At 32.5% G+C, this 16,854-nt stretch overlaps 2 protein-coding genes and 1 long non-coding RNA gene across 3 annotated transcripts; all 3 read left to right on the top strand.

Annotated features, from left to right (window-relative positions):
• The first annotated feature begins 180 nt into the window (after positions 1-180).
• Positions 181-2,747, top strand: LOC107006573 (E3 ubiquitin-protein ligase UPL5-like). Its single transcript, XM_015205092.1, has 3 exons — positions 181-1,735; positions 1,809-2,395; positions 2,484-2,747. The coding sequence occupies exons 1-3, from the start codon at positions 181-183 to the stop codon at positions 2,745-2,747; spliced, it is 2,406 nt and encodes an 801-aa protein (XP_015060578.1).
• Positions 2,748-4,741: 1,994 nt separating this feature from the next.
• On the top strand, positions 4,742-5,921 carry LOC114075092. The gene is made up of 2 exons (XR_003575440.1): positions 4,742-5,434; positions 5,717-5,921. It is a non-coding gene; the product is annotated as an uncharacterized LOC114075092 (long non-coding RNA).
• Positions 5,922-11,284: 5,363 nt separating this feature from the next.
• Positions 11,285-13,859, top strand: LOC107006572 (E3 ubiquitin-protein ligase UPL5-like). Its single transcript, XM_015205091.1, has 3 exons — positions 11,285-12,839; positions 12,921-13,507; positions 13,596-13,859. The coding sequence occupies exons 1-3, from the start codon at positions 11,285-11,287 to the stop codon at positions 13,857-13,859; spliced, it is 2,406 nt and encodes an 801-aa protein (XP_015060577.1).
• The last annotated feature ends 2,995 nt before the right edge of the window (positions 13,860-16,854 follow it).

The raw sequence follows: 16,854 nt of genomic DNA, 5'->3' as shown, positions 1-16,854 counted from the left end.
TATTAACTAACATTTTGACTATTTTGACAAAAATCCAAAGAAATAAGACTTTATTCACAATTTGTTATCTATAGATTTATTATCTTTTCATACCATTATTTCCTATAAAGAGACTTCTTATGTTTTAAACTAAACCACACTACCATTTTCATTAGATCTTTTCACTTCATTTTTTTCGATATGTTTAACAGTGATAACAACCGCGGTATCACCAGAAAACGAAAGAGAACTGATCAAACTCCGATTCAGTTCTTTGTTCGTTCTTTATCAAAAACAGAAACAACCTTAGTTCTCCGAGGTTATTCTAATGACACCGTTGAAGTAACTAAAAGTAAAATTCGAATGCTCACTGGTATCCCTAAAGATAACCAACGACTAATCTACAACGGAAGACAACTCTCTTGTGAAAGAGAGACGTTGTCATTTTACAACGTTGAGAACGATACAACTATTCATTTGGTTGGTAAAATGCGAAGAAGCACATATACATGGAAAATCACGAATGAGATGATTTCAAGAATCGCCACGATTATGGGAAGTGATCATGTCTGCAGTGATTCGGATTTGAAGGATATGGAGATGTTAGTGAGACAGTTTAGTGAGAAAGGAGGATGTAACGATATAGATTTATTCATTTCCTCATCTGCTCCTGCAGACTTGGTGAAAATGTACGTGTCTCCGGATAATGCTAAGAGACACGTTGCTGATGAATCCGTTCGTGGATTCATCAACTCATTGATGAGTAGTGATTTGCAAGTGAGGAGGTATAATGAGTGTGTGCGAATAATATTAGCGTTCTGTAAGGAATTGAGAAGCGAAGTTGGGCTTGAGGATCTCTTGTACAGCTTCTGTCGGAGTAGTACAAGGGAAATAGTAGCGGGCGTTGGGATTGGAAGGTGCAAGGAGAATATTGCTGATGAAGTGTTAGTACTGAAGGATGTTTTCATGTTTGTTCGCGAGGTTGTAGTAGCTGATTTATCGCGTGAACTAGAATTGAGTATGATACCAATTCAGTTTGTGGGGATATCACTGATGAGCATAGTGCGCGATTTTTTAGACTATATGCGCTTGGTGAGGGCATTGATGCAACAGCCTTTCGACTGTCAAAGCGATGAGGCAGTGTATGAGACAGAGTATATACAGAGCTTGCATCATATTTTATCTGAGTTACATATCGTTTTATATGATTTGCTAGATAAAATAGAGCGGTGCTTAAGGACATTGGAAGATCAGAGGCTTAACGTACCGTGGCTGTCTCAGTATCTTGTTATACTGAAAGAGTTAAACAACATTTCTAAGTTTTTTAACAGCTCGGAGGTCTTTTGGCAGAAGTTGAGTAAACGAAAAGTTTCATTGTGCTATCTAATCGAGATGTTTGCAAAGAGCTCTGAAGATTATCGGTGGATCATTGAGCACAAGGAGGTAACAAATTTCAAAGTACGGAGACATTTCTCAATGATGATGCTCGAAGAAGCTAGAGATGGATACAAGGAGGAGACGTATGGGATGATTATCGATAGGTCCATGTTGTTGGATGAATCTTTCGAGTATATTGTAGATGAGGATCCTGCATTGCTGCGAGGCGATCTGTTGTTGCAATTCAAACAGGAAGAAGCTGTTGGGCCCGGAGTGTTGAGAGAGTGGTTCTTCTTGGTATGTCGAGAGATGTTCAATCCTCACAGAGCGCTCTTCGTTGCTTGTCCCAATGATCGGAGAAGGTTTTTCCCAAATTCAGGTAAAAATTTATCGCCTTTATGCACAAATTTTTGTTTAAAAGCTTTAGTCATAAATATATATTTGTGTTGCAGCATCTAAGGTAGACCCTGTGCACCTCGAGTATTTCACCTTCTGCGGTAGAATGATTGCATTGGCGTTAATGCATAAAATACAAATTGGAGTTGTATTTGACCGCGTATTCTTCTTGCAATTGGCTGGAGAGGATATTTCACTGGAGGATATTCGGGATGCAGATCCCTCCTTGTACAGTAGCTTGAAGATGATACTCGAGATGGATCCTGAGACGGTGGATCAAGATATACTAAGCTTGACCTTCGCTTATGACGTTGAAGAAATGGGGTCCAGAACAACCATCGAGCTTCGGCCCAATGGGAAAGATGTTGCTGTGAACAGTAAGAACAGAAAGGAGTATGTTAATCTTCTCCTTCAACATCGTTTTATCACCTCAATTGCTTCACAAATATCTCACTTTTCTCGAGGCTTTTCCGATGTTACTACCTCAAGCATGGGAACTTCCTTTTTTCGGAGTTTATATCTTGAAGATCTCGACAAAATGCTTGATGGGAGTGGAACTACTATTTCTGTCGAAGATTGGAAAGCACATACAGATTACAATGGATACGAAGAAAATGATCTTCAAATATCCTGGTTTTGGAAGGTAATCGTCACAGTTTTTACAACTTCACACTTTAACCCGCTCTTTAATTCTAACACATATTTATTTTCTTTTTTTCTTTTGCGTGCAGATAGTTGAGGGTATGTCTGCTGAGAAGAAAAACGCGCTTCTTTTCTTCTGGACTTCAATAAGGTATCTACCTCTAGAGGGTTTTCGCGGTTTAGATACCAGACTTTGCATCTCTAGAAGCTCGGAGTCTTGTGAACACTTGCCTTATGCACAAACATGCGTGTACCTGTTGTGCTTTCCTCCTTATATCAACAGGGTTATGATGCAAAATCGACTCGACATTATCACCCAAGAACATATTGGTTGCAGCTTTGGTAGCCTGTGACTTGAACTTGCCGCACATAGTTAGTTTATACTGTTGTACTCAAGTGTAGAATATGCTTACCTGTATGAAGCTTTGACTTTTTATATAAGAGCTATGAACGTCGTTCAAATTTAATTTCTCCAAGCTCCGTTTCATTTAGTTTTTTTTTTCGTGGCACAACTTCCTATGTAATAAAAAGATTTTTAGCAGCGATATTTATAGGAATTAGAGGCGGTTTTTGTTGCCGCTAGTACTTTCTTTTAGCGGCGATACTTATATTCAATAGTTTAATGATTTAGTTGGTGTTTTAGTTTCCACTAATATATATATATATATATATATATATAAGAGGAGGGTTTGGTCTTACCTCAAAAATACTTTGATCCTTCACAAAATTAGGGTTAGGAGATTACTCATCATACATATCTTTGTCATATTTATAAGTATCCAATTAAATCTTTTTGCGATATCTTAGCTAAATTTGATTTGAAATATAGAAATAAATACATTTCTTTTAAATCAAATTTTACGCTTACGACAATCTTTTTGGTAATATCCTTTCCTCCACATAATAAAAATATATATACCTTAAATTCAGTCATAACATCTTGTAAAACATATCTTTAATTTATTCTTTGTACTTTCTGATTAAGCTTTAGATTATTTACCAACTACTTTACTTAGTAAGGTTGATTGGTTAACTCTTATATAATTCATTAATCTTATTTCCTTTCAAGTAAACAAAAGCTTCCAAATACCATCAATCTCTACTGGAGGAGCAGCAATTAAGGAAATATATATTAAAACACACGAGTTTTTTATAAATAAAAAATAAATAAATAAAATGTTTGTTATTCAACCGTGTAACACAACTTAGATATACTCGTGTCAACCAAGGTGAATGTGGATCTGTTCCAATTTTGAAAAATTGATTGGAATTACACGGACTTTTCTACAGAGTGTTTGATATCTCCAACTCGAATCAAATAAGTCATACGATTTACACAAAAAATTAATGAATTATAGAAGAGTAATTCGATCAACCTCATAACTCAAGTAGTTGATAAATGATCTAAAGATAATTAAATCAGAAAGTATAAGTGGAAAAAAGCATCTTAGTAATGTTTTTTGTGAATATTGTGAACAAATTTAAGGTAGATACTTTTTATAACATGACAAATCATGGGGAAAAAAATTAAATTTCTAGAGTTTCACTTTTAATGATAGAAAATTTAATATCATAAGAGTTGAATATAACCTCAATTAGAATATGGTCAAAGTTTTCATAAACTTACATAATTGAATAGTAAAAAAAAGTCTAAAATCACATTTGTTAGCAATCTGCAACATTAACGTTACGTTGTTTGATTTAAATAGATCTTATTAATTTCCTCTCAAGCAAACAAAAGGTTCTGAATACCATCAATGTCTACTGGAGGAGCATCAATGAAGGCAATATATAATAAATACAAAAGTTATCGTCAATAAGATATGGATCATCAAAACACCAAACCATTCAATGTATTTTCAATCCTAGTTATCCAATTACAGAAGCGACCCATAGGCTATTGCTTTCACCTCTCTCTCTAAAATTGCTCTTGGTCTATTTAATCATTAGGACTCCCGAACACACGAGTTCTCAACAAATGGTATTCAACAACATAACATGACTTATATTACTCGTGTCAACCAAGGTGTATGTGGATATGTTCCAATTTTGAATGAAGTTAATTGGAAAAATACGGACTTTGTAAAAAATAAAGATGAATTTTGGAGGTACAAAAATAGCTTAGATACTTAGTAGAACTTTCTAGAATTATGTAGAGTAAATATCTTTGATATTTTTACTTAGGAAAAATCTAGAATATGTTCTAGAGAAGTAGGTATTTATTGTGAATTATATAAAAATCTAGATTTTCTTGTAGATCTATCTAGAATAGTTTCTAGAAGCATCTCTACTCTAGTATAAATAGGAGTTGTCATAGTCATTTGTAAACAACCCAAATCAACTAGTCTTCTTCTATAACAAAGTTTTTTTTTATCCAAAAATACTCTTTCTCCCTTCTAGCTTCCTCTTTTTTAGTTGAATCTTCCGATCTTAGGTTAGCAGAAGGATTCTCCAATTATATTTTTCTTCTGCTATTCTCTACAGACTTTTCTAGATAGAATTAGAATTTAGATAGGATAGTGGGCAGCCCGGGATTTTAACCTACTTCTCAAAGACATTGTTGACATAAGTACCTGCAACCTCCCGACCTTTTCATCTCCCAGTAGGGCAAGTGGGCGTTGCATCAAACTGTTCCAAATTCCAATAGGATTTAAAAATATTTCGATACTTTTATTTTAAATGCTATTGGAATTTGGAACAGTTTGATACAACACCCAGTTGCCCTTCCGGGAGATGAAAAGGTCGGGGTGTCAAGGTTGCAGGTTCTAATGTCAACTATGTCTTTGAGAAGCGGGTGTCAAAGTTAGTTATAATATACTAATTTGCTCGGGTGAGGGTGTTCGATACAGATGCGGATCTAGAGGTCAGATCCTTCATGATTTAATTTTTAAGATTCGGGGATATGAATCCATATATGTATATGGGTGTAGGAATTCGCCTACAAATAATTAAAGTATCTAAAAATAGAGTTGTAAAACCTATTATGAGATATTTTACAGAGAATTTGACGAGATCCGTGGAAAGAGATTAATATTTAAAGGTAAAGGATTAGCATAGAAATTACTGAGTTGCAACAGTCTATATATCATCAATCTAGGGTAGTAAAATTTGGTTCAAAAAATAAATCTAGACAAATATTGAAATTCTAATTAATTGTTGTGTTATGTTTTCTATTATTTATACATAGATTTTTTTTTATTTTGAAGGTTATATCAATTTTGTTATTTTTTTCTTTTGTTTTCTATGTTTTGCCATCTACATTCCCAAATGAATGTAATTTTAATCATTTCTGCTTAGTTGATATTTTTCATTTTCACTCCAGACTAGCTTATGAGCGGAGGATTATCCAAGTCCATATAAGGAGACTACCACTCCATTCTCCGTCAATGGTGATGACATGGGCATCCAAAATCGGTACTAAAACCATAAGAAGCAGAGTGTTTGATGTCTCCAACTCGAATATAACAATTTTTTTCGAAATTCAGTTGTAATCTTTTAGTTTATTTCATTCTTTCAGCATTGTGGTATTTGCATTTGTTTTGTATGTTTAACATGTTCTATAATGTCCTTTTGGATCTCCCAAGTAAAAAATTTGACACTTTTTCATTCAACGTCCTCACAGACTTTACCATTCTCAAAGAATCTTGCATTATCGATTTCAGTAATTCTCGAACTATGATTTACATAGTAAAACCTATAATCTATAGATTTCTTTGGATAATGAATTAATCATTTGCTATTCGAATTTTGCGTTTAAGATTGTCTTTCTTATAATATCCTTTCCTTTCTTAAAAAAATTATACCTTTCTTAAATTCATTCATAAACACATTATTTGTTGCTTTCTTCCTCTTATATTTGTTGATTTTTAGCTTTAAATATTTAATCACCAACTACTTCAACTCATAAGGTTGATCAAATTAACTATTCAGAATTCCGAAAAAAACGGTGGATCTAAGATATAAACTAAATTTAACCTAGCTGACTTTAGATTCTTATCATTGAAACCGTTTAACTTTTAGAACTATAGGTCCGACTATAGATACACTTCGAGACATCTATTTTTAAATATATATAACACTAATATATACTATTCAAGAAGAAAATACGTGAACTCAGTGACCCCATTTACATACACCCCTGATCAAATAACTCTTTTAAGTGTAGAAAAACAAGTATGAGATGAAATACATGAAGAACGAACAATGCAACAAATATATCGTATTTTTTCTCTGAGTAGATAGTATATATACTCGATTTTAATGGCGACTTTTATATGAATTACTGGCGACTTTATTTGCCACTAATACTATCTTTTAGCGGCAATTGTTAGTTGATTTAGTGGCAGATTTAGTTGTCAGTAAAACAAATTTTTATTGTGCGACTGTTTTAGGAATTATTGGCGGTTTTTGTTGCCGGTAATACTTACTTTTAGCGGCGACTCTTTTATGAATTAGTGGTGGTTTATGTTGCCATTAATACTTACTTTTAGCGGCGTTTCTTATATGATTGCGGGGGTTTTGTTGCCACAAATACTTTCTTTTGGTGGTGACTATTATATTATTTAGTGGCGGTTTTAGTTGCCACTAATATATATTTAGCGGCAACTGTTATTTGTTTTATTGGTGGTTTATGTTGTACTTACTTTTAGTATGATTTTTGTTGCCAATATACTATATCTTTTAGCGGCAATTGTTATTTGATTTAGTGGCGGATTTTGTTTCCACTAATACTATCTTCTTATATGATTTTGTGGCTGTTTTAGTTGCCAAAAATATTTTCTTTTAGCGGCAACTGGTATTTTTATTGTGGCGGATTTAGTTGCTGCTAAAACAAACTTTTAGCGGCGACTTTTATATGAGTTAATGTCGGTTTTTATTGCCACTAATACTATCTTTTAGCGGCAGCTGTAATTTGATTTAGTGGTGGAGCGGATTTTGTTGCAAACTAATACTTTCTTATTGCCACTAATATTGTCTTTTAGCGGCAACTGTTATTTTATATTGGCAGATTTAGTTGCCACTAAAACAACTTTTAGCGGCAACTGTTAATATTATTAGTGGCAGATTTTGTTGCTACTAAAACAGGTATTTAGCGGCGACTCTAATAGGAATTTTTATGTTGCCGCAAATACTTTCCTTTGCGGCGACTTTATATGATTTAGTGGCGGATTTTTCTTGCCACTAATCAAAAAAATTGTGGCGACTTTATGTGCTCTAGTGGCGGTTTTTGTTGCCACTAAATTGCATCACTACATCTTATTCACGACTAGCCACGCGTTACAACCCAAAAATCCTACAGAGATGCTCTTGCTTATTCCCACGGGCAAGAAGCAATGAAAGAAGAGAAAGACGCTTCTTTTCTTCTGGACTTCAATAAGGTATCTACTTCTAGAGGGTTTTCGCGATTTAAATTCTAGACTTTGCATCTCTAGGAGCTCGGAGTCTTGTGAAAACTTGATTTTTGCAAAAACATGCTTGTACGTGTTGCACTTTAACTCTTTCAGTATTACAAGATCGATGTCAGTTTATGCTGTTTTACTCAGGTGTAGAATATGCTTTCCTCAGGGAAATTTGTAAAAACATGGCACCTGGGTGTAACTCAACCCCAAAGGTTAGCTCTTGAAGAGAGGTTTGTGCAAGTCTATATAAGGATATCAAATTCTCATCCCTCAACCGATGTGGGTCTTCTTAACACTCCCCGCATGCCCAGACATCAACTAGAGCGTGAACACTTCTCTACACACCCAGACCTCAACTAGAGCGTGAATATTTCTAAATGCGGGCCCAACATCGATGAACAACAAATGAATGGGTCTACCTCTGATATACCATGTAAAGATATGACACCTGGCCTAACTCAACTCCAAGATCTAGCTCTTGAGGGAAAGTTTGTCCAAGTCTATATAAGGAGACCAAATTCTCGATCCCTTATCTGGACAAGCCACCTTTGGAAGTGTAAGGATATGACACCTGATCATAACTCAAACCCCAAAAACTAGCTCACGAGGGAGGATTCCCCAAGTCCATATAATGAAACTACCTGTCCATTTCCCAACTGAGCTAATGTTGATCACTCTTATAGCATTTAACCAAAAAAAATTAACGAATTATAAAAGAGTATTCCGATCAACCTTATATGTTTGAGTAGTTAGTAAATGATATAAGGCTAAATTAGAAAGTAAAAGAAGAAGAAAACATCAATTAATGTTTTACTAGATATTATGAATGAATTTAAGGTATATATGTTTTATTAAGTAAAATTTGATTTGAAAAGAAATGCATATTAACTACTTTTATATATTTCGAATCAAATTTATCTAAGATATCACAAAAGGATATAATCGGACACTTATGGATTTGATTAGGTGTATGACGAGTAATTTTTCACAAAATTATAAATACTTTAAAGGTATCAAAATTATGAAATAAAAGTATTTATGTTATTAAAGAGAGGATTTAGAAATGATAGGTGTCAATTAAAATGATCTCAGATTGTAGATCTATTAATGAAAGTTTAATTACAATCATAGACATTTAAAGAATATGTACATATAATGAGTCTTAATTATATTTATGACTGATTTATTTATGATGTTTTGACATTTTAAACTTAATTATAATTTATTAATATACATTAATAGTTTTCTACTTTTTATACATTATTATTTTGAGATATTATCGAATAAATCTTAATGAAATATTTTTGGACTATAATATTAAATGTATGAGCCTGGTTGATAGGTTGTTGATGTTGTAGTATATAGAAAATTATAAGCACAAAATTATGTATAATCGTCATAATTCACATTAATAAATTAAACTGTTATACTATGATATGTACGATGGACATAATAGAAGTGTTCAGAAAATGATGGATTTTTTATTAATTTATGTGTAGCATAATTAATTAATAAATGCATAATTATATTTAATGAAGAATAAATTTTATGTGTTAGATTGATTATTTGATGGTGTATGTAAATAATAAGTCTCAACTTTTATATATTGATCCTCCCTCTGCTCAGTAAGATTATTAAATATGTTTTATATGTTTTAAATCACATATTGTATGTTGTGATAAGTAAGACTAAGATAATAACGTAGAAATCAATTTTCATCACGCTTTCATTTTATGATAATGTATTTTGTTTCAGATAAACACTTCATAACATTTTTGTATAAAATTATCGTATTCAATTAAATCCTCCTGTGGATTAAATTTTAAGTCTACATATTCAAATCAAAAGAATACACGCTCATATATTAAAGAATCAATTTTAAATGGTTCTTCCTATAATTTTTAATTAAATTCATTTTTTCAAACATCCTAATTTGAAATCTAAATATTAATCTTCAAAAATTAAGAAACATTTTATATAAATACAACTTGTAGTATATAAATATCCTTTTGTTGGGAAAATGATGACTAATTAAGTATCCTCTTTTAAATAATAATGAGTTTGATGTATATTAATATCTTCATGTTGGAAAAAATGATGATTAATTTTTGGGAAAAGGGTCTGATATACCTCTCAACTTTGTCATTTGGAGCTGATATACCCCTCGTTATAAAAGTAGCTCAAATATGCCCTTACCGTTATACAAACGGCACACGTATACCCCTACCGTTACAAAATGGTTCATATATGCCCTTCATTTAACGGAAGTTAAAAAATTAGTTTTAAATTTATATTTATTACTTCTAATTTTTATTTTAAAAAAATTATTTAGGGATATATATGATTCTTCTATCAAAGTTCAAGATATATTTTAATTTTACATTTAAGATTGCATTTCTTATAATATCCTTTCCTTAAATAAAATATACCTATCTTAAATTCATTCATGAACACATTATTTGATGCTTTCTTCCTCTTATACTTGTTTATTTAGCTTAAAATATTTAATCACCAACTACTTCAACTTATAAGGTTGATCAAATTAACTTTCGAAAGGAAAAAGGTAGATCTAAGATATAACCTAAATTTAACCTAATTAACTTTTAGATTCTTATCATTGAAATCGTTTTAACTTTTAAAAGTATAAGGTTCTACTATTGATACACTTCGAGACATTTATTTTTAAGTATTTTTTTAAAAAAATCTGTAACACTAATATATACTATTCAAAAAGAAAAATTTAGATTTACGTAAACTCAGTGACTCCATTTAGATACACCCCTGATCATATAACTCTTTTAAGTGTAAAGAGACAAGTGTGATATGAAATATACGAAGAACTAACAATGCAACAAATATATCAAAGTTTTTCTTTGAGTAGATACTATATTATTATTATTCCTTTTAATCTTCAATAGACAATTAAAAGTTCTCAATCAAATATATTTTTTAACATACAAATATATATATGTTTGACTACAAAAAAATAAAAATAAAATAACTTGCTCATTATGTTCACTATTTATGAAGTAATTGATTCACTTTACACAATAAGCTTTAACAATTCTGACAGTAAATTATTCATTTATTTTCATGTAATATAATATGTACTTATCTCATTATAAAATAAAAAAATAACAAAATTTAATGATAAATGTTTATGCATTTGCATTCTTTTTCAACAAACTAGTTTAATCACTTTAATAAGTCATAAATATTTATCATTAAGATAAACTCATCATTAAATTTAATTACCCAAAAACAACTTACAAGAAGAAAAAAAATAAGACCATTAATTCTAAGGGAAATTCTATTAACTAACAATTTGACAATTTTGACAAAAATCCAAAGAAATAAGACTTTATTCACAATTTGTTATCTATAGATTTATTACCTTTTCATACCATTTTTTCCTATAAAGAGACTGCTTATGTTTTAAACTAAACCACACCACCATTTTCATTAGATCTTTTCACTTCATTCTTTTCGATATGTTTAACAGTGATAGCAACCGCGGTATCACCAGAAAACGAAAGAGAACTGATCAAACTCCGATTCAGTTCTTTGTTCGTTCTTTATCAAAAACAGAAACAACCTTAGTTCTCCGAGGTTATTCTAATGACACCGTTGAAGTAACTAAAAGTAAAATTCGAATGCTCACTGGTATCCCTAAAGATAACCAACGACTAATCTACAACGGAAGACAACTCTCTTGTGAAAGAGAGACGTTGTCATTTTACAACGTTGAGAACGATACAACTATTCATTTGGTTGGTAAAATGCGAAGAAGCACATATACATGGAAAATCACGAATGAGATGATTTCAAGAATCGCCACGATTATGGGAAGTGATCATGTCTGCAGTGATTCGGATTTGAAGGATATGGAGATGTTAGTGAGACAGTTTAGTGAGAAAGGAGGATGTAACGATATAGATTTATTCATTTCCTCATCTGCTCCTGCAGACTTGGTGAAAATGTACGTGTCTCCAGATAATGCTAAGAGACACGTTGCTGATGAATCCATTCGTGGATTCATCAACTCATTGATGAGTAGTGATTTGCAAGTGAGGAGGTATAATGAGTGTGCGCGAATAATATTAGCGTTCTGTAAGGAATTGAGAAGCGAAGTTGGGCTTGAGGATCTCTTGTACAGCTTCTGTCGGAGTAGTACAAGGGAAATAGTAGCGGGCGTTGAGATTGGAAGGTGCAAGGAGAATATTGCTGATGAATTGATAGCACTGACGGACGTTTTCATGTTTGTTCGCGAGGTTGTAGTAGCTGATTTATCGCGTGAGTTGGAATTGAGTATGATACCAATTCAGTTTGTGGGGATATCACTGATGAGCATAGTGCGCGATTTTTTAGACTACATGCGCTTGGTGAGGGCATTGATGCAACAGCCTTTCGACTGTCAAAGCAATGAGGCAGAGTATGACACAGAGTATATACAGAGCTTGCATCATACTTTATCCGAGTTACATATCGTTTTATATGATTTGCTAGATAAAATAGAGCGGTGCTTAAGGACATTGGAAGATCAGAGGCTTAACGTACCGTGGCTGTCTCAGTATCTTGTTATACTGAAAGAGTTAAACAACATTTCTAAGTTTTTTAACAGCTCGGAGGTCTTTTGGCAGAAGTTGAGTAAACGAAAAGTTTCATTGTGCTATCTAATCGAGATGTTTGCAAAGAGCTCTGAAGATTATCGGTGGATCATTGAGCACAAGGAGGTAACAAATTTCAAAGTACGGAGACATTTCACAATGATGATGCTTGAAGAAGCTAGAGATGGATACAAGGAGGAGACGTATGGGATGATTATCGATAGGTCCATGTTGTTGGATGAATCTTTCGAGTATATTGTAGATGAGGATCCTGCATTGCTGCGAGGCGATCTGTTATTGCAATTCAAACAGGAAGAAGCTGTTGGGCCCGGAGTGTTGAGAGAGTGGTTCTTCTTGGTATGTCGAGAGATGTTCAATCCTCACAGAGCGCTCTTCGTTGCTTGTCCCAATGATCGGAGAAGGTTTTTCCCAAATTCAGGTAAAAACTTATCGCCTTTACGCACAAATTTTTGTTTAAAAAAGTAGTAGCTTTAGTCATAAATATATATTTGTGTTGCAGCATCTAAGGTGGATCATATGCACCTCGAGTATTTCACCTTCTGCGGAAGAATGATTGCATTGGCGTTAATGCATAAAATACAAATTGGAGTTGTATTTGACCGCGTATTCTTCTTGCAATTGGCTGGAGAGGATATTTCACTGGAGGATATTCGGGATGCAGATCCCTCCTTGTACAGTAGCTGGAAGATGATACTCGAGATGGATCCTGAGACGGTGGATCAAGATATACTAAGCTTGACCTTCGCTTATGACGTTGAAGAAATGGGGTCCAGAACAACCATCGAGCTTCGGCCCAATGGGAAAGATGTTGCTGTGAACAGTAAGAACAGAAAGGAGTATGTTAATCTCGTTCTTCAACATTGTTTTGTCACCTCAATTGCTTCACAAATATCTCACTTTTCTCAAGGCTTTTCCGATGTTACTACCTCAAGCATCGGAACTTCCTTTTTTCGGAGTTTATATCTTGAAGATCTTGACAAAATGCTTGATGGGAGTGGAACTGCTATTTCTGTCGAAGATTGGAAAGCACATACAGATTACAATGGATACGAAGAAAATGATCTTCAAATATCCTGGTTTTGGAAGGTAATCGTCATAGTTTTTACAACTTCACACTTTAACCCGCTCTTTAATTCTAACACATATTTATTTTCTTTTTTTCTTTTGCGTGCAGATAGTTGAGGGTATGTCTGCTGAGAAGAAAAACGCGCTTCTTTTCTTCTGGACTTCAATAAGGTATCTACCTCTAGAGGGTTTTCGCGGTTTAGATACCAGACTTTGCATCTCTAGAAGCTCGGAGTCTTGTGAACACTTGCCTTATGCACAAACATGTGTGTACCTGTTGTGCTTTCCTCCTTATATCAACAGGGTTATGATGCAAAATCGACTCGACATTATCACCCAAGAACATATTGGTTGCAGCTTTGGTAGCCTGTGACTTGAACTTGCGCACATAGTTTATACTGTTGTACTCATGTGTAGAATATGCTTACCTGTATGAAGCTTTGACTTTTTATATAAAAGCTATGAACGTCGTTCAAATTTACTTTCTTCAAGCTCCGTTTCATTTAGTTTGTTTGTTTTTCGGGGCACAATTTCCTATGTAATAAAAAAAAATTAGCAGCGATATTTATAGAAATTAGAGGCGGTTTAAGCTTTAATTTCTTTAATTTCTACTAAAATATATCTTTAATTTCTTCTTTGTACTTTCTGATTAAGCTTTTTTAGATTATTTACCAACTACTTTACTTATAAGGTTGATCGGTTAACTCTTATATAATTCATTAATCTTATTTCCTTTCAAGTAAACAAAAGCTTCCAAATACCATCAATCTCTACTGGTGGAGCAGCAATTAAGGAAATATATAATAACACACGAGCTTTCTATAAATAAAAATAGAAAAGAAAAGGTTTGTTATTCAACCGTATAACATAACTTAGATATACTCGTGTCAACCAAGGTGAATGCAATATATAATAAATACAAAAGTTATCGTCAATAAGATATGGATCATCAAAACACCAAACCATCCAATGTATTTTCAATCCTAGTTATCCAGTTACAGAAGCGACCCATAGGCTATTGCTTTTGCCTCTCTCTCTCTAAAATTGCAGGTAAAATCTTGGTCAGTTTAATCATTATGACTCTCAAACACACGAGTTCTCAACAAATGGTATTCAACAACATAACATGACTTATATTACTCGTGTCAATCAAGGTGTATGTGGATATGTTCCCATTTTGAATGAAATTAATTGGAAAAATACGGACTTTGTAAAAAATAAAGATGAATATTGGAGGTACAAAAATAGCTTAGATACTTAGTAGAACTTTCTAGAATTATGTAGAGTAAATATCTTTGATATTTATACTTAGGAAAAATCTAGAATCTGTTCTAGAGAAATAGATATTTATTGTGAATTATAGAAAACTCTAGATTTTCTTGTAGATCTATCTAGAATAGTTTCTAGAAGCATCTCTACTCTAGTATAAATAGGAGTTGTCATAGTCATTTGTAAACAACCCAAATCAACTAGTCTTCTTCTATAACAAAGTTTTTTTTTATCCAAAATACTCTTTCTCCCTTCTAGCTTCCTCTTTTTTAGTTGAATCTTCCGATCTTGGGCTAGCAGAAGGGTTCTCCAATTATATTTTTCTTCTGCTATTCTCTATAGACTTTTCTAGATAGAATTAGAATTTAGATAGGATAGTGGGCAGCCCGGGATTTTAACCTACTTCTCAAAGACATTGTTGACATAAGTACCTGCAACCTCCCGACCTTTTCATCTCCCAGCAGGGCAAGTGGGCGTTGCATCAAACTGTTCCAAATTCAATAGGATTTTAAAATGAGTCGATACTTTTATTTTAAATCCTATTGGAATGAGGAACAGTTTGATACAACACCCAGTTGCCCTTTGGGGAGATGAAAAGGTCGGGGTGTCAAGATTGCAGGTCTAATGTCAACAATGTCTTTGAGAAGCGGGTGTCAAAGTTAGTTATAATATACTAATGTGCTCGGGTGAGGGTGTTCGATATAGATGCGGATCTAGAGGTTAGATCCTCCATGATTTAATTTTTAAGATTCGGGGATATGAATCCATATATGTATATGGGTGTAGGAATTGGTAATTGAGTTGCAACAGTATATATATATCAATCTAGGATAGTAAAATTTGGTTCAAAAAATAAATCTAGACAAATATTGAAATTCTAATTAATTGTTGTGTTATGTTTGCTATTATTTATACATAGATTTTTTGTATTTTGAAGGTTATATCAATTTTGTTATTTTTTTCTTTTGTTTTCTATGTTTTGCCATCTACATTCCCAAATGAATGCAATTTTTAATCATTTCTGCATAGTTGATATTTTTCATTTTCACTCCAGATTAGCTTATGAGCGAAGAATTACCAAGTCCATATAAGGAGAATACCACTCCATTCTCCGTCAATGGTGTTGACATGGGCATCCAAAATCGAAATTCAGTTGTAATCTTTTAGTTTATTTCATTCTTTCAGCATTGTGGTATTTGCATTTGTTTTGTATGTTTAATATGTTCTATAGGTCCTTTCGGATCTCCCAAGTAAAAAATTTGACACTTTTTCATTCAACGCCCTCACAGACTTTACCATTCTCAAAAAATGTTGCATTATCAATTTCAGTATTTCTCAAACTATGATTTACATAATAAAACCTATAATCTATAGATTTCTTTGGATAATGAATTAATCATTTTCTATTTGAATGTTGCGTTTAAGATTGTCTTTCTTATAATATCCTTTCCTTTATTAAATAAAATATACCTTTCTTAAATTTATTCATAAACACATTATTTGTTGCTTTCTTCCTCTTATACTTGTTGATTTTAGCTTTAAATATTTAACCACCAACTACTTCAAACTCATAAGATTGATCAAATTAACTATTCAGAATTTTGAAAAAAACAGTGAATCTAAAATATAAACTAAATTTAACTTAGCTGACTTTAAATTCTTATCATTGAAACCGTTTAACTTACTATTGATACATTTCGAGACATTTATTTTAAATATTTTTTTAAAGAATATATAACACTAATATATACTATTCAAGAAGAAAATATTATCGAATAAATCTTAATGAAATATTTTGTGGACTATAATATTAAATGTCTAATAGCTTATGAGCCTGGTTGATAGGTTGTTGATGTTGTAGTATATGGAAAATTATATAGCACAAATTATGTATAATCGTCATAATTCACATTAATAAATTAAACTATTATATTATGATATGTACGATGGACATAATAGAAGTGTTTATTGTACATCTAATGAATATGTCATTAAATATTGGTGTTATGTGGTCATTATGTCAAAGTCAGAAAATGTTGGATTTTTTAATTTATGTGTAGCATAATTAATTAATAAATGCATAATTATATTTAGTGAAG

This window comes from Solanum pennellii, chromosome 12 (genome assembly GCF_001406875.1).
Source record: "Solanum pennellii chromosome 12, SPENNV200".
NCBI classification, from domain to species: Eukaryota; Viridiplantae; Streptophyta; class Magnoliopsida; order Solanales; family Solanaceae; genus Solanum; species Solanum pennellii.
The sequence above is the reverse complement of the archived record's forward strand: the minus strand, read 5'-3'. Positions and strand labels throughout refer to the sequence as shown.